This window comes from Lycium ferocissimum, chromosome 2, assembly GCF_029784015.1.
Source record: "Lycium ferocissimum isolate CSIRO_LF1 chromosome 2, AGI_CSIRO_Lferr_CH_V1, whole genome shotgun sequence".
Classification (NCBI taxonomy): Eukaryota; Viridiplantae; Streptophyta; class Magnoliopsida; order Solanales; family Solanaceae; genus Lycium; species Lycium ferocissimum.
This window is the reverse complement of record NC_081343.1, coordinates 537,977-560,921: the sequence shown is the minus strand read 5'-3', so window position 1 is coordinate 560,921 and position 22,945 is coordinate 537,977. Positions and strand designations below refer to the sequence as shown.

The 22,945-nt window shown below is 39.8% G+C and overlaps 1 protein-coding gene across 3 annotated transcripts in view; it reads right to left on the bottom strand.

Moving 5' to 3' along the window:
• LOC132032496 (uncharacterized) overlaps window positions 1-15,420 on the bottom strand; it is a 55,584-nt gene extending 40,164 nt beyond the window's left edge. For 2 of the 3 annotated variants that reach the window (XM_059422132.1, XM_059422123.1), the window contains exon 1: window positions 20-4,770. In XM_059422132.1, the coding sequence (XP_059278115.1) occupies window positions 20-4,635 (4,616 nt within the window). In that variant the 5' untranslated portion in view covers window positions 4,636-4,770. Of the gene's footprint in view, window positions 1-19; window positions 4,772-8,768; window positions 9,998-12,974; window positions 13,702-14,889 lie in introns of those variants that run through there. The other variant, XM_059422138.1, reaches the window with a different exon arrangement.
• Window positions 15,421-22,945: the final 7,525 nt, after the last annotated feature.

Below are 22,945 nucleotides of genomic sequence, written 5' to 3'. Positions count from 1 at the left end.
AATGGATAAATACACACACCTGATAGGATCTTTCCAGGAACCATCTCGAGTTAAAACAAAAGAAGCTTTGGAGATTGCTTCTTTGAAGGCACCATCCTCTTCCATCAAATACTTGATATCTTGTAAGATGGATGAGAGTAATCCATCTTGAGAAACAAACTCAGACATGTGAGTGATTACACAATGTTTGATGAAGTCCGCCTTTGTAGGTTCTGCAACTTCTAAGTATTTATTCAAGATAATCCTTTCCTTATCTGATTCGATTCTCAAGAAATCATCATTCAATAGATCTTCATGTACACCATTTGGTTTTAGCCATTTAGTTGACCTACTCAAAGATACCATTTTTCTGCTCTTGAATGATTCAAACATAGGAATCTCTTTGATGATAACCATCTGAGTGCTATTGACAGAATCTTCACAGAACCACTTGGACTGGAGAATGTAGCTCCTAAGTTCATGCATTTCTCCCTCCAATGCATTAGTAAAGAGCCCCTCGATCTTTTCTATCTTCACAGCAGCTGCCAACATTGCATTTAATATACCACTTGCAGTGGGAGGCTGGACATAACGCATTAACTGGGGATGGTCAATTGGAAGGTCACGCGTCAATATCAGGCATCCAACACGCAGCAAAAGTGATGACATATTCTCACTCCATCCACCATCTTTGATCACATTGGAATTTTCCACTAGCTGCAGTAGACGATTGTTTAGAACAGGCAAAATAGGCCACTTCGAAAACAAAGCGAGATCATCACAACAAGACTTGAGATAGCTCCACAGCAGTCTCATCCATTCCAAATCAGGATGTCCTTGACAACCAGGGATCCAATTCACCTGTTTAGCCAGCTGCCAGTCTGCTGGGAGTAATTGTACAAAAAGTCTCTCAAGCAAAGGGCAAGTCAAGAAAGTAATGTTAAAATCTTCACTTTGGGCTACTTCACATAACTTGTCGTAGAGAAAAGCAGAGATCCCAGAGTCTACAAGTTGGTGGGGAAGAGAATCCTTAAGAAGACCATATCCATCGCCGTGAGCAATATATATTCGATCACTCTCTCCCCTCTTCTGGAATTTTGTAAACAAACCATTGGAAAGAGGAATCAAGGGTAAGCCAAAGTAAGTGCTAGATTGAACTGGAGTTCTTAGGTCAAGCAAGCAGTATTCTAGGGTTAAGATCATAGCATTTCTATCTCTAAATTCACGATTCCTCCTAATTAAAAGAGTACAGAGCAGTTGAGGTGTAAGAAAATGCACTCCAGGGCATATCTCCTTAAATTTTTCCACAAGAGCCTCAGGAATGGTTGCCAATGGCAAACCAGCATCTGATAATGCATCCACAAGTTCCCGTGCCTTGTCAAAAGTGAAATCGGGAAAAATTGCTTGCTTTGTTGAGATCCATTGTCCACCTCTGGCTTTTGTATACAATACTTTAAGACCAGAATCTGAGATGAAGTTATAGAGTTTCCGCACCACTGACGCCCATGGTTCATAGCCTATCTTGGTTGGCCAAAAGGAAAAGAATGAATCACATGGGCCAATTTCTGAAGCAACTTTCTCAAGTAAATAACCATAAGCTGGAGCAACAACATCTTCAAGTAGATACATATTCCACTCAGAGCGTTTCTTCCCACCCCCTGCCATGTCATTACCAAACCATATATCTCTTCGGTTAGATGATAACTCAAAATATGCATTGACATGCACAGGAAGCCCAGTAATCACTGGCAGTGGCAAAAAACAGAAGGCACGACCCTCAAAATTCTCTATAACACCAGCTGATGCCACTGGGAAGTCTAGCAAATTAGGGGCAATGAGATCAGATTTATCAAAATCCCCATCCAAATCGCTTTCAACTTGCATTGTGTGTAAACAAGTAGCAACACATGCCCAAGGAATAGTTTTATGGTACTTATCAAGGTTGGCATGGCTATTCTTACCCCGAATAAACCCTAAGCACTCACTAGTTAACCACAAATGTGCACGACTACCAGAAGGGCTCTTCTCGGACACCACAATCTTATGACACTTCCATGGCAAGTCTATATTCACAGACTTACATAATTGGTTAAGGAACTGAGCTTTATTAATTTTTTCATGCCTCTTCCCGTACATAAGACTGAAGACCTGATGGTTTGGATTACTTTCATCCTCAGGATCACCTACATATTGCTTGTCGACACAATGTAGCACTTGCATTTCACTGTTAGCACCTTCTTTGACAAAAATCGATATACTTTTCACATTCCTCAGGAAAAGCAAAGTCTCAGAGACAACCTCCGAAAAGGAATGAAATAGCGCTAGGACATCATCAGGTGTGTACCCTTCTTTCTTTATTTGGCTTCTAGAAGCAACATTTGCACTCCTAAGAGGGAAACGGAAGAGGGTACCTGGGAAAGAATGTTGCAGATCACACCCAAAATGCAGAAATGGAGAAAATTGGTCAGGAAATTGTTCTAATATTCTTCTCCCCGCAAATTTGATCCGCAGGCCAGGATGCGAAGGAGATATCCCAGGTAAATGGCAAGCATGTGGGTCAAACATAACAATATTTTCGCCCGAAACAAAGGTTGGAATATCCGTAAAGTGATAAACACAATTAAACCCCAGCCCAAATCTTCCAATGGCAAATGGTTTCTCTAGTTTGGTCTCTTGACCTATACGAGAGATTGCATACAAATCTTGGGGAGTAAAAACAGAGTCATTGAAACAGTACAAAGCAGGTCCCTGCCAATCCGCCATTTCAGGAGAGAGAACAGATGAAGTTCCATATTGAGTTTTATCCAATAAAAAAATCACCTTTGAAGCATTAGCATCCTCTGCATTTTGTACCAGCTCAAACAGAGTCCCAGGTCCATCTGCATACATTTCAAGTATATGTTTAAGCCTGGTTGTTAATGCCTCATGTTGCCCAAATGCTTCAGCAGCACCAGACAAGCTTAGGTTCATGGAATCAGCACTTTCTGCAAGCAATATCCTTCGAAGAGAGCGTACTCCAAGTTTCTCAGCAACATCATTGGAAATGTTCCCATGCACAAATCTATGGACAGTTTGACTTGCATTAAAAGCCATATTAGATGAACTACCAAATGAGGAACTAGGATCTTCTGAATCAAGCAACCAGGGAGCATCATTGTACACCAAATCCGTAGCAAAAAGCAATCTACATGACACATCAGGCAGGTAGATCTTAACTGGATCTTCGGAAAACTGAACTTCAGAAAGATGTTGTGCAATTAGTATAGCAGCCCTGATTTCCTGCGTATCCAAAGGAAGGGAACCTTTCTTTATTGCCATTCGATTTAATATATTAGCATAATCATTAGGACACAAGAACTCTCGGATGCCCAGCTCCAGAAATAGTTCTTTGAAAACTGCCAAATCCACAGGTACAACACGCATATAAGGAGCCAAATGAAGAGGACCATTCAGGACAACCTCATCAGTAGTTGCGAATCCATCTCCAACCCAAATCCAGCGACAGCCCTCTAAAACAGCCTTGACAATGTCAATTTCATCTGAAGCAAGCATGCTCATCAATATAGAATATATCCTTGGCATTGCTAAGGCCAATTCCTCCCTTAGCATTGGATCAGTAACAATCTCACTATTTTTCCCAAGCTCAAGAAGCTGGGCAGCAATTACACTTCCTGCAGGTGGAGAAGACCAACCTAATTGATTAGATAAAGCAGAAGAAGAGCATTCTCCATCCAATATGCGCATGCTTGCAGAGACAAGCCACAAGTCAGAGTATAACCTCACAAGTTTAGGAGGAGCAACCATGGATGAGACAGCAGGCCATGGTAAAGATTGATACGGAGAAGAAACAAGAACCGGGCACCAGCATATTAACCGAAGATCACTCCAGAACTTTTCTAAGTCAGATTTAACATGGCGAGGTTTAAAAGCATTTGTAGCTCTTGAGAACATTCTATTCATGGTTCCATGATCATCCTTGGTTCGATCAGGTAGCCACTTCAATGCATTCACTTCCAAATATGAAAGAAGCACTTTACCTCTAGAATGAGCAGTTTCTGGATCGGTATGCATCATTTTTTCCACCCTTCGAGCACTTTGTATCACTGTCTCAGTGGACACAGTTGTCCTGAGACCCAAACCTTGTAAGATGTCTAAAATACCAGATTCCTGGAAAGCACCATAAGGAAAGCTATCACAATCTTCCAATAAAGCATATAATTCCTCGTTTCTAGGATCATACAACACTGAAGGACTTCTCATGGAGCCATTAGATGTAGGGATAAATTCCAAGTTCCTCAGATTTGCTTTAAAATGTGCATCCTCAACACAAAGATGAGCTAGCTCTCTCAAAATCATAATCATGATGTTGTCACGAACATCAGGGTGCAGCAAATTGACCCTATCTAAGACGTGCTTCTTGTAGAAGTCTGCCTTCCTCATACGTTCAACACCAAGATATCTATTTAGCACCTCTTCTTCGGTATTTGAAGAACTATTAATGAACTCAGCGGAAAGGAGAGACGCAGAACAATCCAAAGGCGGCAAGTATTTTTGAGGGTTTACTAAATCAGAGAACTGAATGCTTTCAGACTGCTCTCGACCATAAACTCGATAAACAGGCAACCTTTTGCAATTGCATAAGTTGGACACATCCATACAATTGCTAATATACCACCTTGGGTCCAGAAGAAATCCACGAAGCTCATCTCTTTCTTCCACTTCCAGATGTTGAAGAAAATCTTGTGTTCTCTCAGTAGAAGAGACAACATCAAAGATAGACTTCAGAACACCACCAGCATCAGCATCACAGACAACAACAACAACAACAACAACAACCCAGTGAAATCCCACATCGTGGGGTCTGGGGAGGGTAGAGTGTACGCAGACCTTACTCCTACCAAGGTAGGACTACTGCTTCCGAAAGACCCTCGGCTCAATAAAAGCATAAAAAGAAGTAAGATAAAGTTAAGAGATTCGGAAAAGAGATTCAAAGCGATATGGAAGAAATAATGCAAGCATCACAGATAACACAGGATAATCACAACACAGAAATAACAGATAATAGCAGAAATCGGAGCAGAGAACACAGGATAATCAAAGCATAGGAAATAACAGATAATAACAGAAATCGGAGCATAAAAATTTATATTGCAATAATGCGACTACTAATAAGAACGGATAACGAGACTATCTACTAGCCTTCTACCTTAATTGGGTCCTCCAAACCCTCCTATCTAAGGTCATGTCCTCGGTAAGTTCGTAGTCGCGCCATGTCGTGTCTAATTACCCCTCCCCCCAATACTTCTTCGGCCTACCCCTACCTCGTCTGAAACCATCCATGGCCAACCTCTCACACCTCCGCACTGGGGCATCTGTGTCTCTCCTCTTCACATGCCCAAACCATCTCAATCTCGCTTCTCGCATCTTGTCTTCCACCGAGGCCACCCCCACCTTATCCCGAATATCCTCATTCCTAATCCTGTCACTCCTGGTGTGGCCACACATCCATCTCAACATTCTCATCTCGGCAACTTTCATCTTTTGAACGTGAGAGATCTTAACTGGCCAACACTCCGCCCCATACAAAGATAGTCGGCCTAACCACTACTTTGTAGAACTTGCCCTTAAGTTTTGGTGGCACCTTCTTGTCACATAGCACTCCGGAAGCAAGCCTCCATTTCATCCACCCTGCCCCAATACGATGTGTGACATCATCGTCAATCTCCCCGCTGCCTTGCACAATAGACCCAAGGTACTTGAAACTACTTTTCTTCTGGATGGCCTGGGTACCAAGCCTTACTTCCAAGTCAGCCTCCTGAGGTGCTTCACTGAACTTACACTCCAAGTACTCTGTCTTGGTCCTACTCAGCTTAAACCCTTTAGACTCCAGAGTATGTCTCCAACACTCCGCCTATCGTTAACTCCGCTACGAGTCTCGTCAATCGTGACTATGTCGTCCGCGAAAAGCATACACCATGGCACCTCACCTTGAATTTGCCGTGTCAATCCATCCATCACCAAGGAAAATAAAAACGACTAAGAGCCGATCCTTGACGCAACCCCATCACAACCGGAAAGTGCTCCGAGTCTCCTCCTACCGTCCTCACCCCGGTTTTGGCTCCCTCATACATGTCCTCGATCACCCTAATGTACGCCACAGTGTACACTTTTAGCCTCCAAGCATTTCCATAGATCTCTTGAACTTTGTCATAAGCCTTTTCTAGGTCGATGAACACCATGTGTAAGTCCCTCTTCCTCTCCCTATACCGCTCCACCATCCTTCTCATAAGATGGACGGCTTCGTAGTCGAACGTCCCGCACGAATCCGAACCGGTTTTCTCGAAATAGACACACCTCTCCTCACCCTCATCTCCACCACCCTCTCCCACACTTTCATAGTATGGCTTAGCAAATTGATACCTCTATAGTTGTTGCAACTCCGGGATATCTCCCTTATTCTTGTATGTAGGATCATTACACTCGCCCTCCATTCTTCGGCATCAATGCCGTCTTAAAGATGACATTAAACAACCTAGTCGCCCACTCCAAACCCGTTCCGGCCCGCGCTCTTCCGCACCCCCGAATCTCGTCAGTCCGGTCGCTCTTCCCCCGCGCATCCTACGAATAGCCCCTTAACCTCGTCAACCTTAATACTCCCGCAATAGCCAAAATCGCGACTCCTTCCCCGTATGTTCTAAATCACCCAACACAATGTCTCTCGTCCCCTTCTTCATTCAAGAGTTTGGAGAAGTATGACCGCCATCTCCGTCTAACGAGAGTCTCCTCTAACAATACTTTGCCATGCTCGTCCTTGATGCATTTTACTTGATCCACATCACGTGCCTTTCTCTCCCTCGCCTTGGCTAGCCTGAACAATTTCTGGTCCCCTCCTTTCTCTTCTAGTTCAGCATACATACGTTCAAAAGCTGCCGTTTTTGCCGTCGAAACTGCCAACTTCGCCTCTTTCCTCGCCATCTTATAAAGTTCTGTATTCGTCCACTTCTCCACCTCATCCTTGCTTTCTATCAACTTCGCATACGCCACCTTCTTTGCTTCCACCTTCCCTTGAACTTCTCCATTCCACCACCAGTCCCCTCGATGCTGACCACGACTACCTGTCGAGACCCCCAACACTTCCCTTGCTACCACCCTAATGCAACTAGCCGTCTTATCCCACATACTGCTCGCATCCCCACTACTATCCCAGGCCCCCATATCCTTCAATTTCTCTCCCATCTCCAGGGCACTAATAAGGTCAAACTCCCCATCCGATCCTAGGTCGGTCCTCCACGACCCTCTTCTTCCTCGTCATCTTGATCGCTAAATCCATCACCAAGAGCTTATGTCTGGTTGTAAGATATTCGCTCGGTATGACCTTACAATCCTTGCACAGACCTTTATCATCCTTCCTAAGGAGTAAAAAGTCTATTCGAGTCTTAGCCACCGAACTACGAAAGGTTACCAAGTGTTCCTCCTTCTTTGAGAAACTCGAATTGGCTATCACCAACCCAAAAGCTCTTGCAAAATCCAAAAGTGAGACTCCTCCTCCATTCCCGTCCCCCGAAGCCAAAGCCTCCACGCACATCATCATAACCTCCCGAAATAGGTCCGATGTGTCCATTGAAATCACCTCCCACGAATAGCTTCTCAGTAGGCGGTATGCCTCCCACTAATTCGTCCAAATCCTCCCAAAAGCGCCTCTTCTCCTCATTGCCTAAGCCCGCTTGCGGCGCATATACACTAATAATGTTCAAAGTGAGTCCTTCAACGACCACCTTAATCGACATCATCCTATCAGTGACTCTCCTAACCTCTACCACCTGATCTCTCAATTCACTATCTACTAAAATGCCCACCCCATTTCTATACTTCGACCTACCAGAGAGCCACAGCTTATACCCGTCTACCTCCTTAGCTTTAGGACTTACCCATTTGGTCTCTTGGATACAAGCTATATTAATCTTCCTCTTCTTAAGAATCTTAACTAGCTCTATGGACTTCCCGTTAACGTTCCAATGTTCCAAGATCCTACTCTCAACCTAGACGCTCCTTTCACCCACTTACCCCTCCTAACCCTCGCCCCCGTCCCCCAACGAGAACATGACCCTAGTCTACCATCACCAAGCAAAGCCACGAAAATGAGTATGAACTAATAAACTATACAAAAGTCTAAAGGTAGCAAAAAAATGTAACTACAAGTGTATGGACAAATAATGGATATGGCAACCGGAGGTACCAACTCCAGTTGAAATGAACCTGATCGCCGCCGGAAAACACTGTTCAACGTTCGAGTACTGTTCACTGCCGGATTTGCTGTTCACTGTCGGAGTTACTGTTCACTGTTCACTGCCGGAATTATTCTCACAGAGACCTGAAACAGGAGCAGAGAAGAGGGGGAACAAGAAAAGAAACAGAAAAAAGAAAAAAGGAGAGAAAGAGAGGGCTGGCCGGAAAATGCTCCCGGAAAAAAAAAAATCTCCGGCGATGACGCAGCTGTGTTCTGGCAGCGCCAGGAGCAGCTAAAAAAAGGGGAAAAGGAGAAGAAAAGAAGAAGAGGAGAAGAAGAAAAGGAAAGAGAGGAAAAAGTAGATCTGGCCGGAAAAAGTAGATCTGGCCGGAAAAGTGGCCGGCGTTACCTGGTCGCCGGAGTTACCTGGGCAGTGGTGCGGTCTGGTCGCCTGACGGGATGGCGAGTGGAAGGAGGGAGGAGATGTTACCGTTGGAGAGAGGAGAGAGAAAGCAGAGAGAGGAGAGAGGAATCAAAACTGAACTATTTCGTGACAAAGGGCGCAGTATCAGCATCACAGACATAATCAGATAAGTCTGGATGTTGAATATCATGACTGCAATCTAGTATCTTGCATCCTATCTTAATCAGAACATGTTGCATTTTATCAGACAAGTTTTCTGCATTGAGCAATTTTAAGTGCCTAGACGGTCTATACAAATGCCCCGAAGTTGATGGTAAGATAGGCCAATCACCAAAGAGACTTAACTCTGCACATTGATCTCTGAGATAACGCCAGAAGAGTGCGAACCATGACAAAGTTGGATGGTTAGAACAAGACCCAGGGTCCCAAAGAACGTTAGTTTTATATTTCCATTCAGCAGGGAAAAATTTGGGTATTACTTGAAGGAGCTTGGGAACACTGAAAAAACTAAGGTTTGCACCAGATGCCATTGCAACAGCCGTCAGTCTGTCCAATAAATCGCAAGGGATTTTCCTGTCGATTACTCTATCAGAAAGGTTACGAAGAAGTGTGTATTCCAAATCGTTGCATATAAAATAAGAGATTCCATTCATTGGTTCAGACAGCAAACCAAAGTCCCCATTTGCTAAAGGAAGTAAAGGCAAACCAAATGCATGTATGCCAACATCTGTATCAATGAGGTCCTCAAGGCAATACTCTAACAGCATAAGCCTGTAAGATCTGTCTATTGCACTTGCAGACTTGCTTTCCCTAAGATAATGGCGTACTGAATCTGGTGTAACTATTTTCCATTTAATACCAGTAACACAAGTCACAAGCATATTAAATAATCCATTTGGCAAACAAACAACAGGCATGCCTAGCTGGACGAGCGCATCCTCAAGCTCTTTGCTTTTCAACAACTTGCTATCATGAAGAAAAGCTTCTCTTGCTGAAATCCAGTTTCCACCTTTGACATTGGAATAGAAAACAGGGAACTCAGTGATGTTCTGGTAGATGTGTTCAACTAAAATATTCCATGGCTCTTCAAATGAACCAGTGGGCCATAAAGAATAGTAAGTCTCAGTAGGACCAAGCATCTGTTGCACGCCGAGCAGTAATTGAGCATAATTAGAAGCTACAACATCTTCTAAGAGAAGCCTGTTCCAAAGAGAACGAATTCTTCCAGATCTGTCCATGTCAGCTCCATACCAAATGCCTCGACGATTCGAGGAAACTTCAAAGAATCCATTAATATGTGCATTTAATCCAGTTTTGACAGGTAAAGGCAAGAAACAGAAAGCCCGGCCTTGCTTCAGAACATCATCCTGAAAAATAAACAATGACAGATATGAGATGAGTAGGCACTGAAACTAACTAATAGAGAAGCCCTGAGTATAATCCTTGCAATCAAATAATTCCTGATTTTTTTTTTTTTTTGGGGGGGGGGGGGGGGGGGGTGCCTAAAGGCAGTGCAGAAGTCCACAGTCCTCCTAAATTCTGCAGCTACAGTGCTACACATGAATTTAGGTGATACGTGGTAAAGTTAATTAACACTCAACAAGTGTACTGGAGTCCTAAAATCTGGAAAGAAGCCAACAAGTCAGGGAAAAAAAAAAAAGGAACAGCTAATTCCTAACACACCTATACCTATGAGTTGGTTCATCAATGTGATTCCCATCCTCAATCAATTAGATGTGATAACTTTCTTCTGTTCTACCTTAAAAACAGAGAAGACGATACATCTTTAACACCAACGAGGACTAAACCCATATCAACAAGCACTGATGCCCAGGTACTTTAGTAGCGCCAACAGTTTAGGTTACAAGACTAATGTTAAGCACACAGAGACAATCAGTGAGGTCAAGAACCCACAGGATACTAGAACATGAGCAATTTCAAATATATGACACATTAATTATAGGCTGCTGAAGCTCATCCCACAAAAATGTGTTACCGAAATGAAAACAATGGATAGGTAGATTAGATAATCCTATTTTGCTTTGCTTTTTTTTTTTTTTTTTTTTTTTTTCCTTCACTCTTTTTTGTTTATTAACCCGCGCAGGCCCGGGCGGGGGGGGGGGGGGGGGGGGGGGGGGGGGGGAGCGGGGGGGAGCGGGGGAATCGGATAGATTTATTGGGAGACGATGTTCCCATCACTCGTACTTTTGAGTACCTATTGTGTTGTCCAACCACAAGACTGACAAAGGTCCGGTCTGAGCTAAGTTGCTCGGACTCGGGTGGGGCTGTTCGATACGGGTCATTTCTAGAGGTCGGATCCTTCATAATCTAAATTTTAAGATTCGGGTGCAGGGATTCGGCTAAAAACAATTCAAATATCTAAAAATAGTTATATGTCTAAATTATGAGACATTATATGGAAAACTTACAAGGTATTCTGAGGAGAAAATATTGATCATAAGGAGAATCTCATAATGAGATATAAGGAAAAGGACTGACATAGAAATTTCTATATACAAGGTATTCCATTTTCTTCAATTTCACATTAGCTTTTGTTTTGATTTCAGATATCATTGTATCTGTCCCGAATTTCTCCGTTGATTTTGGTAACAGTACAAAATCGGTTGACCATATCCAGTACGAATCCCACACCCACGTCGTGTCAACACGGGTGCGGCACCAAAAGTGAAGAGTCTGAGCAACTTAAAGTCTAAGTACTAGCATAGGTAAAAAGAAATTTATCTTCCTATACTTCATTTCAATGACACGGTTTCCTTTTAACCTTAACCTAAACTGTTCTGTGCCTCTATTTTATTTTACATAGCACACTGCCCTTTTAACGTATCCCAAATTGTTCCAACCACTTCATGAAATAACATAAATAACATTGTGCAGACCATTCAAAACTCCCCATGGTGAATTGACTTGAATTTAGTACATCGTAATGATACAGGAATATTAAACTCAGTTAATAGTTTGATGTGGATTTTCAAGGACAGAATTGGATCAAGGAGGGCATGTAATCTCCTCTAAATGCTATAATTGTTATGTACAGGAGATGTGCTAATGGGGTGATTTTAGCCATTTCTCATTTCTCCCCTCTGTTCTTTCCTCCCACCAACGCTTTCTTAGCGGTTGTCCTTTCATATCTGCTTCATTTGTTATCTTGCTTTGTCTTTATGAAACATTTCTTGTATCATAGCCTCACTTTTTTGGCATCATAGCCTTAGTTAATGTAGATAACTACAGGTCATACTTAATTGTTAAGTTATTTATGATATAAATCATTTTATATTACTTAAAATATCTTATCTAATACATTTTCCACAGATACTTCTGTCACAAGTTTTATTACTATCCAGGCCCGCACAAGGATTTATAATTATCTACACTATACCAAATGTGGGATGGGATACAAATACAACAATCCATCCTTGATCGTATCATTAAAATTCAATGATATTGTTGAGTTGTGTGACCATCTCACCTAAAAGCTTAAGTTGTTAGAGAAAGCACACTTTTATTTACTTGATTATATTCTCAAAACATGCCCCTCACATCCTCGCCGAATTCTTTTTCATGGCCTGAGCATGTGGAGATTTTTTTGAATCTGGGTTACGGTGAGATTAAAACCTAGGACCTTTGCCAACTCTGATACCATGTTAAAGAAATGAATCTTGGGTCTAACTCAACCCTAAAAACTAGCTCAAGAGGTGAGGATTGCCCAAGCCATATAAGAAGACCACTCATCCCTTCACCAACCGGTGTGGTACTCTTCAATTGTCGAGACATAATATAGTTGAATAATCAAAATGTGTTCTCTCTCTAACAGCTTAAGATTTCAGATAAGATGGTCCCACACTTTAACGGGGTATCATATTAGGACCCAACCCAATTCTTGGTTCCCGATGTTGAGCCTCTAGATCATATTGTTCACGTTCCAGGGCGGACAGGTGTTGTTGAAGAATCTGACATCGGTTGGTAAAGGGATAGGTGGTCTCTTTATATGGTGTGCGCAATCCTCACCTCTTAAACCAGCTTTTGAGTTTGAGTTAGGCCAAGATCCAGTTTTTTTGCATGCTATCAGAGTAGGCAGAGGTCCAAATCTCACTGCCACCCAAGCAAAAAGACAAAATTGGACGTTTTTGGCCAATGAAGAAGAATCAAACACCACGTGAGGCAGCGTGTCGAGACATATAACTAAATAATTAAAAAGTGTGCTCTCTCTAACCGCTTAAGCTTTTAGATAAGATGGTCATATAATTTAACAAATATTACAATTCCTGTGAAGCGTGACTTCACCTGTTTAACCGCAAAATAGCTGGAAGGGAGAAATTACATTACCTTGGATGAATTATCTGATATGCAAGCAGCAACTGATGCCCAAGGTAGAAGGTGAATATCAAAGTCCTTTGATGCTTTCGCCGCAAAAGCACCTATCCTGCTAGACGGTGAAGACAATCTTTGTACTATATAAAACCTATCAGTTCTCTTCTGTGGATGACTGCCATTAACTGCCTCGCTCAAGAATTCCAACGAAAAGGTATCCACGAAGGGCTCATTTGAATCAGTCAATTTTGATAGTTTGAGAAGTGCCTGACGATGCCAAATGGTATCACTGTTGTCTGAGTTGACAGAGCAGGAATATGTCTTCCGTGGCTCGGCCAAACCAACATCCCATTCGTACATCTCTATTGACAATACACTTTTAAGAAAAAGTAGTGAGAAAACTCCTTCGTCATAAAGCTGTACTAACATTGAAGAGATATCATCCTCCAAGTAGCCTTGCTTGGAGAGCTTACTAACAGCAGCCTGATCTGCATTCCTCAAAGGGAAACGGAATAAAGTTCCATTGAGAGGACTTTTCATGTCACAACCAAAAGCACAATATGGAGAGAACTGATCTTTGTACAGTGAGATGGCTGAAGAACTAACATACTCAATCCGTTTTCCAGGATTTGATGCTGAAACATTTGGAAGGTAAACACCTTGGGGATCAAAAAGTACAACATACTTTCCACTTACAAAGGACGGCAAATCAGTTAGATGATACACCGAGTTGAAGCCAACCCTGGAAGAAAAACACCAATACAAAGAGATAAGGCGATTGCATTTGCCAGAAACAAGATTGAGGGCAAAAACAGCACAATTTCCCCTCAACCTCTTTGTTGTTTCCTTTTTTAAGCAAAAAGTGCAATATTTTCTGAGTTTTTATAATTACTACCAAGTTTCCACTGTGAACTAATATGTTAGAAATTTAGATAAAAGAATGGGAAAGACTCTTCTTAAGAATTACTAATAACTGTTGCAGAAATCCTCAGTTATAAATAAAAAAGTAACAATATTTGGTATCAAAAGGTTCTTTTGAAGAAAAATAAACACTTTCTAAACTATAGCAGATGATATGTGTCTTCAGATAATAATTACAATTACAACTCCTTGATTGGGATATAACTACTACTTAAATTTTCGACTGTTATAGCTTCTTCCTGACAAAGGCTCCTAATAATTTTAGCTGTTCTCCACTTTCCTGAATTGCTTCCATGCAACCTCTGAAAATTCGAACTCACCAATAAACTCGGACAAAATCACAAATTTAAAAAATCAGCCTAGTACCAATCCAAATTCCAAAACCTGTAATCTAAGTCAAGCTCATAATCTCAAGTAGAATTTTGCAATTTTAATATCAAAAATACTTGACATAAACACATTTGCACCAAAATTATCATCAGTCAAAGTGGCATTTACTCAAGTATACAAATTAGGCCCTCCAGTTACCAAATTACTAAAGTTCATTGGCAGTTCACATTAAAACCCACAAGTAAACCTTGGTTACCTTTGACTCAAAAAAAAAAAAAAAAAAAAAAAACCTCTTATATTGAATACTCCATTTGTTTCAATTTGTTTGTCTTACTTCCCTTTTTAGTTCGTTTCAAAAAGAATGTTTCTTTGCTTTTTTGGCAACTCTTTAATTTTAACTTTCCACATGGCATGTTTATGACCACAAGATTAAAAGGCATTTTAGTACGTTTTACATAGTTTAAGATCACAAGATTTAGAAGTCTTCTTTACGTTTTAAAACTTCGTGCCAAGTTATTGAATGAGGAATTACCCGAAGTTGGTCAAGTATACACATTACGCCTCCAGTTAGCAAATTACCAAAGATCATTGGCAGTTCACATTAAAAGCAACTAGTGAGCACAAGTAAAGCTTTTATATTGAATACTACAGGATATAAAAATAATGAGGACTTAATTACCCAAAGCGGCCGGTTTTCCAAGCTTGTCCATGCTTGGAACTGCCACCAATCCTAGAAATACTAACAAAATCATCTTCAGAGAAAACGGCGTCGTTGTAAGCCAAAAGTGCAGGTCCTTGCCACTGTGCGAGCTTGTTGGACAACAATGACTCTGTCCCGTGATTACGGCGGTCAAGACAGAGACAAACTTTGGTAGCACCAGCATCATCAGCGTTCTGAATGAGTTCCTTAAGGACAGTTGTTCCCTCTGGATAATTTAATAAAACCTCACGGATTCTACGAGTTAGATCTACTTTCTGACCGAAATCTTCAAGCAGGATTGATCTAGAATCATCCATTTCCATTGTTAGGGATCAATTAACCGATACTTGTGACTCAAGTCATCATCACAATAAAACTAGATTTCAACAATGACCGACTCAAGAACAGGAACAATGTATATATATATATTCTTTTTTATTTTATCTGTGAAATTATTTTGTCTGTGACTTTTGTGAAAGAAGATAGAATTAAGTGAGGCGCCAAGTAGAGATATGACGTTGAATTTCCTTTCTTTTCTTGTTTTCTTCTTTTTCGTCCTTTTTTTTTCATTTTTTTTTTTTTTTTTTTTGGACAAAAGGAAAGCTTAAAGAGGATTGGATACGGAATATCCGTTTGGCCATGAAAATTTTTCAATTTTTTTTTAAAACGTTTTCACTTTATTTAAAAATCAACGTTTAGTCATAGAAATTTGAAAAATATCAAAAAACTTATTTTTCACTTTCAATAGATTCAAACAATCAAATATTCTTTCTGCAAAAACTACAACCAAACACAATTCCACCTTCAACTTCAACTCCAAAACACCAAATAAAGTGAAAATTGGTTTTCATGGCCAAACGCCTACTTAGAGGGGAAATGTTGTAAGCAGAAATATCTATATCTATCTATCTACATTTATTAAAAACATGAATAATTTTCGCTAATATTTATTTAATGAAAATGCTTGGCCAAATGCCTACTTCAATTCAATAACCTAATGCACACAAACTTACTCTTGAAACCAACTAATGGTAGGATTTTTATAGTTCAGTGAAATTGTAAAGTTCTATAATTCTATACTAACTGCACCTGGACGATCACAGAGAACAATAAAATCCTACGTGTTATAAAGTTTCAAAGTCATATCAATCCCATATTATCTCTAGATAAAGAGCTAGTATACTCACGCTAACGCAACACAAAACACCTATACATCGATTTCTTTAGAGGTAATAATTTCTGTCTCTTTTACTATCATATTTTTCTGTAATTATATGCGTTCTGGTTATTAAATTTTTCCACATCTTTATTAGCTTTAATTTTTGTTTGTATTTATGCATGCATGGAAAGGATATGTGTTGATTTAAAGATTGAAGGGCCACTAGGAATATAATTTTCATTCTTAGTCTTCTTCTCTCGATAGTATGTTCATGTGTGTTTTTTCTTCTTTCTTATATTCAAGATTGTTTCTGAAGGAAAATATTTTATTGATAAACTTTTTGAATCTCTAAACACTCTCTACAATCTCCACTATGTCTCTTGTTCTCTCTTGTTATGAAAATAGCTAGTAGCATCCCTGTTTATAATAGTATAAAACCTACTTTAACTCGAAACAGGAAAACTTATTCCTATATTAATTTGACTATAAATCCTAACTAGACATCAAATCCTAACCAATTTTGCTTTCCTACAATTTTGAATTATTATTTCCTACATTCTCCCGTAATTCAAAATTGTACATCTAATTCTTGATCCACTTGTCACCATCTTCAAATTGCTGAGGCACTTGTTTCTAACCCATCAATTGTTAAAGCACTTTCTCTTCAACCTTCACTCACCATCTTCTAATTTTGTTGAAGCACTTGTCTTCAACCCCGTTAATGCACTTGTCACCAACACCAAATTTTGTTGAAGCACTTGTCTCCAACCTCGTTGATGCACTTGTCACCAACCCTGTTGTTACACTTGTCACCAACCTTCAATTTTTGTTGAAGTACTCTAACCTCGTTGATGCACTTGTCACCAACCTTCAATTTTTGTTAAAGCACTTGTCTCCAACCCCATTAATGTGCACTTGTCTCCAACCCTAGTAGTGTGCACTTGTCTCTAACCCTATGTCACGACCCAACCCCGTAGGTCGTGACTAGTGCCCAAGCTGGACACTCGTACACACCCATTAACCAGAATCAGCATACAAATAACTTATACATATACAAAGGTCAGACGTCGTCTCAAACGTTGCATATAAACATATATACCGCACAGAAGCCGGCAAGGCTGTCATAAAACACAACATCCCAAAATATATATACATGCGCGCGAGCCGATAAGGGGCGCCCGGCGAATGGGACCGCCCAAAACATAAATCACACAGACATAACTGAACAGTAACTATTCACAACCCACACATATGTCTACAGACCTCTAAGAGTAACAACGGTATCATATGACGGGACAGGGCCCCGCCGTACCCCTGAATCGACGTACATATACACAACGAAAGAGTCTGTACCAAAATATGGGCTCCGGAACAAGGGAGCGCTCCAAGATAGCAGAATGGATATCCTAAGCTGGCGGATCACCAAATCGAGCGTACGTGCACACGCGGGCGAAACGCCCCGAAGAAAGGGGGTCAGTACGGAATATGTACTGAGTATATAAAGCATGAGATACAGTAGACGGGGTATAACCAAAGTAAGAAGTACAGAAAATGCGTGTAATATCCAGAATATCAAAATGCTTACCTTTGAAACACAACCATGCATATTAATATCACATATATACATACATATATATCCGGCCCATTATAGGACTCGGTGAACATGGTCGCCACCCCGTCATTGGCGCCATAACACATCATACTCCAGAACACAGCATAACTCCGTAACACATCATACTCCAGAACACATCATACTTCATATATAGATATACAGAACCCGGCCCTCTAGTGAGGGACTCGGAGAAAGATGCAAAACAGAATGCACACACAGAATGGTAAATAGTCATATGTATATAAATCATCCTTTGAGACTCAATAGATAAGTAAGTAATCAACGCTCGAGGGTTAAGACGATAGTCATGTTAAGTTCTTTCAAAATGTCATTAGAATTATACAAAGGAAAGTCTCGGGGACCATGGACATGTATCAAACCAATCCGAGCCCGCCTATGAAAGTTACGGACATTATTCGCTTTAGGACCCTCTACGAACGTATCGAAGCGATCCGAGCCTGTCTATGAAAGATAGGGACCTTATTCAACATAGAATCCTTTAGGAACAAGAACTCTTTATGCAACATTTACTATCTAATCATACAAAAGACACAAGGGTCATAGCTCGACTATATTAGGAATGCTAACATCAAGAAGTGAATAAGAATCGTAGACATGTTCGGATCTTATGAATAGAGTTACCCCAAGGCTCGTATCATATCTTACTTACATCTAAGACATGCCAACAGAAAGAAAGGATAGGCTTTACATACCTCGTCCGCTTCCTAAGCTAATCCGAACTTAAGTCTCGAGCTTCCCAAGATCTACAACAACGTCATTAGATACTAAACATTAGTTATAGGTACTTAGGAATTCAATCCCAAGCTAGCACTTTATTTACGTAAATTCGGGCAAGCATTTCCTTTATAAATTCAACAAACCCCGAGAATTCAACTCGGCCAAATCATCAACAACAATACCAACAACCATATTAACAACATCAACAATTAATTCAAGACGTATTCTAACGTTAGTAACTCTTTTCTACATAATTCGACGGCGTTTCATTTACATTCAATTCAATCACATACAATCAAACCAACATCAATGCTCACACGTTCAAGTACTAACCCGAGATCATTCAAACAAGACTCAAGAACACTTCAAACAATCCGCACAATATTCAAAACGGCCTAACCAACATACAACACCACCCGAAACCTCCAAACTCAATAAGAACAACAACACATTCCTCTCTTCCAAATTCATGAACTATACCAACAATTCACACGTTAACAACTTCATTCTCATAAATACAAGAAACTATATTAAAATCACATTAACTTCTACAACAGCCCACAACGATTACAACTTCAACTTGAACCATTAAACCTTCATTTTCATCATAGAATCCACAACAACAACAACCAAAAATACTAAGTAACTTTAGTTCATCACTCCTACACAACACAACACATACACGGCTCAACACCAACATATAGGGTTCCATAAATTTCATTCACTTCTACACACCACAACATGCACAAACCATCCATAACACATGAAAAAGGAGATTAAATCTTACCTTTACCCCTTAGCTTTCCAACTTGGCTAGGGTTTGTGAATTGCAAGAACGAATGTTTTGATTGCTCCAACAACTACTTCACGTTACTAAGGACCTTCCAATTGGTTGGAATACTAGAAGAAAATTATTTTTTTGACCAATTCTCACAACATCAAACTCGGCTAGCCATGGCCGAATATGGTCTCTCCAAGCTTCTCCAAGTTTCTAATGTTGAAAATGATGAATAATTGTCTTGCTAGTCATCAATTATCTACATATATGATTCATACAAGTGGACACATGCCCCACTCCCTCCACACGGCCACTTGTGGCCTTGTTCATGAAATAATTAACTTTCCTTAATTAACTTTTAACCCCTAATCTTCCTTAATATTTCATACCGATAAAATTATAAGCAACTTGTGCCTTAAAACAAAATCGGAGGTTAAAAGTCTCTACCTCGTATCCCGAAATAGTCTTGTCCTTAACTTATCGCGGTTAGCTCGGAATATCCCAATGTACAAAATACGGGATATAACACCCTATTGATGCACTTGTCACCAACCTTCAATTTTTGTTGAACACTTGTCTCCAACCCCGTTGAAGCACTTGTCATCAACCCCATTTATGCACTTGTCACCAAAATTAGCTTTTGTTGAAGCACTTGTCTTCAACCCCGTTGATGCATTTTGTCACCAACACTCAATTTTGTTGAAGCACTTGTCTTCACCCCGTTGATGTACTTGTCACCAACACTAAATTTTGTTGAAGCACCTGTCTCCAACCCCGTTGATGCACTTGTCACCAACCTTTAATTTATTTATTTTTTCAACTCACTTCTCCAATTTTTAGGAAAGATTGTTCCTTCCTCTTGTGTTATATTTGCTTTCTCTTTTTTTTTTTTTTTTTTTAACCTGCAATATTTTTCTTAATCATTCTCAGCATGTTATTCTTCATTCCTATAATATTAGCCCAACATTTGCCTACATAATTCTTGGCCAGACGGGCGGCACACATTGGCTACTGCCGCCCGCCGGCAGGTAAAGCTATTTGATTTTCTACTAGGATCGTAGAAGCTCTAATACCAATTTAAAGGAAAATATTTTATTGATAAACTCTATGAATCTCTTAATGCTCTCTACAATCTCCACAATCACTCTTGTTTTCTCTTGTTTCTCTCTTGTTATGAAAATAGCTAGAAGCATCCCTATTTATAATAGTATGAAACCTACTTTAACTCGAAACAAGAAAACTTATTCCTATATTAATTTGACTATAAATTCTAACTAGACATCAATTCAAATATCAAATCCTAACCAATTTTGGTTTCCTACAATTTTGAATTATTATTTCCAACAGTTTCTAAGCTAATTTTATTTATTTATTGCAATAGGAGAAGATTTGAAGAGGAAGATATAAATATTTTAATTAGTGGAGAATAGTTTTATTTGTGGCATGAACGGTCAACCGATCAAAGAGAACAATTGAGGAAGTTAGAAGGAATAATACTTCAGCTAATCCCATGTTGTTAAACAAAGCTAGGTCGGTAATGTGTGCTTGTACAATTACATTTAAATTTCTATACCTCATGAAGCACTTTTTACATATTTTCTTTGTTGTTTGTGTTAGATGGATGACATTATAGGTGGTCATGTCATGGAAAATCAACAACTGTAATTTGATTAGTTAGAAAAATTAAAGATGTGGAACTAAATCCACTCCCTTCGTCTTAATTAGTCACAACCGGATTAATGCCAACTTGATTCCTCTAATGAGATTCAAAAAAGTTGGTACATAGACCTCCTAAAGGACAATCTAGAGGCCAATGTAGTTATAGTTTTGTCATCGCAACAGGAAGTAAATAATGTTTTTGTCATGATCTCACTATATTAGCTAATAAAATTAGTAGAGTTAGTAGAAATAATGAAGGATTAGTAAGGGATAATTGTGTTGCTAGCCGGGTTCGATATTGAGTAAGCAAGGAGCATTATTAACTAAATTTTGAAATGGACGGCTGAGATTAGAAGAGAATTAATGAGCTGAAAGGGCTAGGATATTGCCATGTCATCAGAAGTTTGTTATAAGTGTAGAGGAGAGAGAAAATGAAAGGCATGAAAAATCAGGTGCATTTTCTTCTTCTTCTCGGCTTCTTCTTCTTCTTCTTCTTCTTCTTCTTCTTCTTCTTCTTCTTCTTCTTCTTCTTCAATCCTCTCTTCTTCTTCTAATTCTTCTTCTATTCTTCTTCTTCTACAGATCTATTCTTATCAATGGCAAATTTATGTTATCCTTTAGTATAGTTTTATTAAGAAATTTCAGATCTATTGTTTAAGTTCCATTTTTCCATTTTTTTTACATAAGAGAAAATTGTCCCAAAAATTGTTGTTCTTCATTTTTTATTGATTAATTTCGTAATTCGAGTTGAGATCATTGCATTTGGTATCAGGTCAATCGATTCTATGGAGTGTGAGTTGAGAAATGGCTGAGGGAACTAGATTGGAAACAATGGATGTTAAACTAACTCAACATGAGGAGATGTTAACTGAGTTGACTGCAGGTCAACAGGATTTGCAACAGACCCAGAAGGGTATCCAAGGAACATTGGAATTGATACTTGAGAGGTTAACAACATTGGAAAGGCCTAATAGACCCCAAGGAGATGGAATATTGCCCATACCTGCTTAAGAGGAGAGAGCAAACAGGCTACAGGTTCAAGAACAAAACAGGCCTCAAGGTGCAGCTTAAGCTCCTATTCCCAAATGGATTAACGCCTACTTTTGAAGGTCATGAACCTAAGGTATGGACTAGGAAGTGTGAACGGTATTTCAATTTAAGAACTCCTGATAATCAAAAAGTAGAAGCTACTGCACTTTATTTGGATGGAATAGCTGAGATGTGGTATCATTCATTAGTGTTGAGTAGAGGCACTATTAATTGGGCTGAATTTAAGGAGGAGTTAATAGTAAGGTTTAGTGAACAAGTTATGGAAGATGTAGTGGAGGAATTCGATAAGCTGAGCCAAACTGGAACTGTTGATGAGTTTCTAGCTCAATTTGAAGATGAGAAAGCTCAAATGTTAGTAAGGAATCCTTATTTGGATGAGTCACACTTTTTGTCAAGTTTCATAGGTGCCCTGAAAGAGGATATCAAGGTGGGTGTTAAGCTACTTAAGCCTGCTACTTTTAGGCTTGCTATTGAACAGTCTAAACTACAAGAAAGAGCAATTGAAGTTACTGAGAGGAAAGCTAGAGTCATAGCTAAACTCTCGACGGGTTCAGTAACCGTGTTTCTCGCTAAGGCTCCTGTTGAAGCTGCAACTAAGCCTAATGCTTTCAGATTGACACCAGAAGTATATGAGTACAGAAGGAGCAACCATCTGTGTTTCAGGTGTGGGGAAAAGTACTCACCTGGCCATCAGTGTCAAAAGAAGCAATTGAATTGTTTGATAGGGCAAGTAGAAGCTACAGAGGAGCTAGAAATTGTAGCAGATCCTAAATTAATAAAAAATCATACCGATACACCCAACTTACCCACAACTATAATCTAGTTGGAGGCCGCAAGGTCATATCTGGTATTATAAAAACCGATGTTAATGAAAAATGGTATGGATAAGTGATTTTGGTAACGACGATGGTATAAATGAGCCAAACGATTGATGAATGACATAAATGAGCCATTTTTTATAGTTCATTAAAGCGGAAATATTTTGAAAGGGGATAAAAGTCATTTCCCATAGTTATTTAAAATTTAGTCTTTTCCTAAA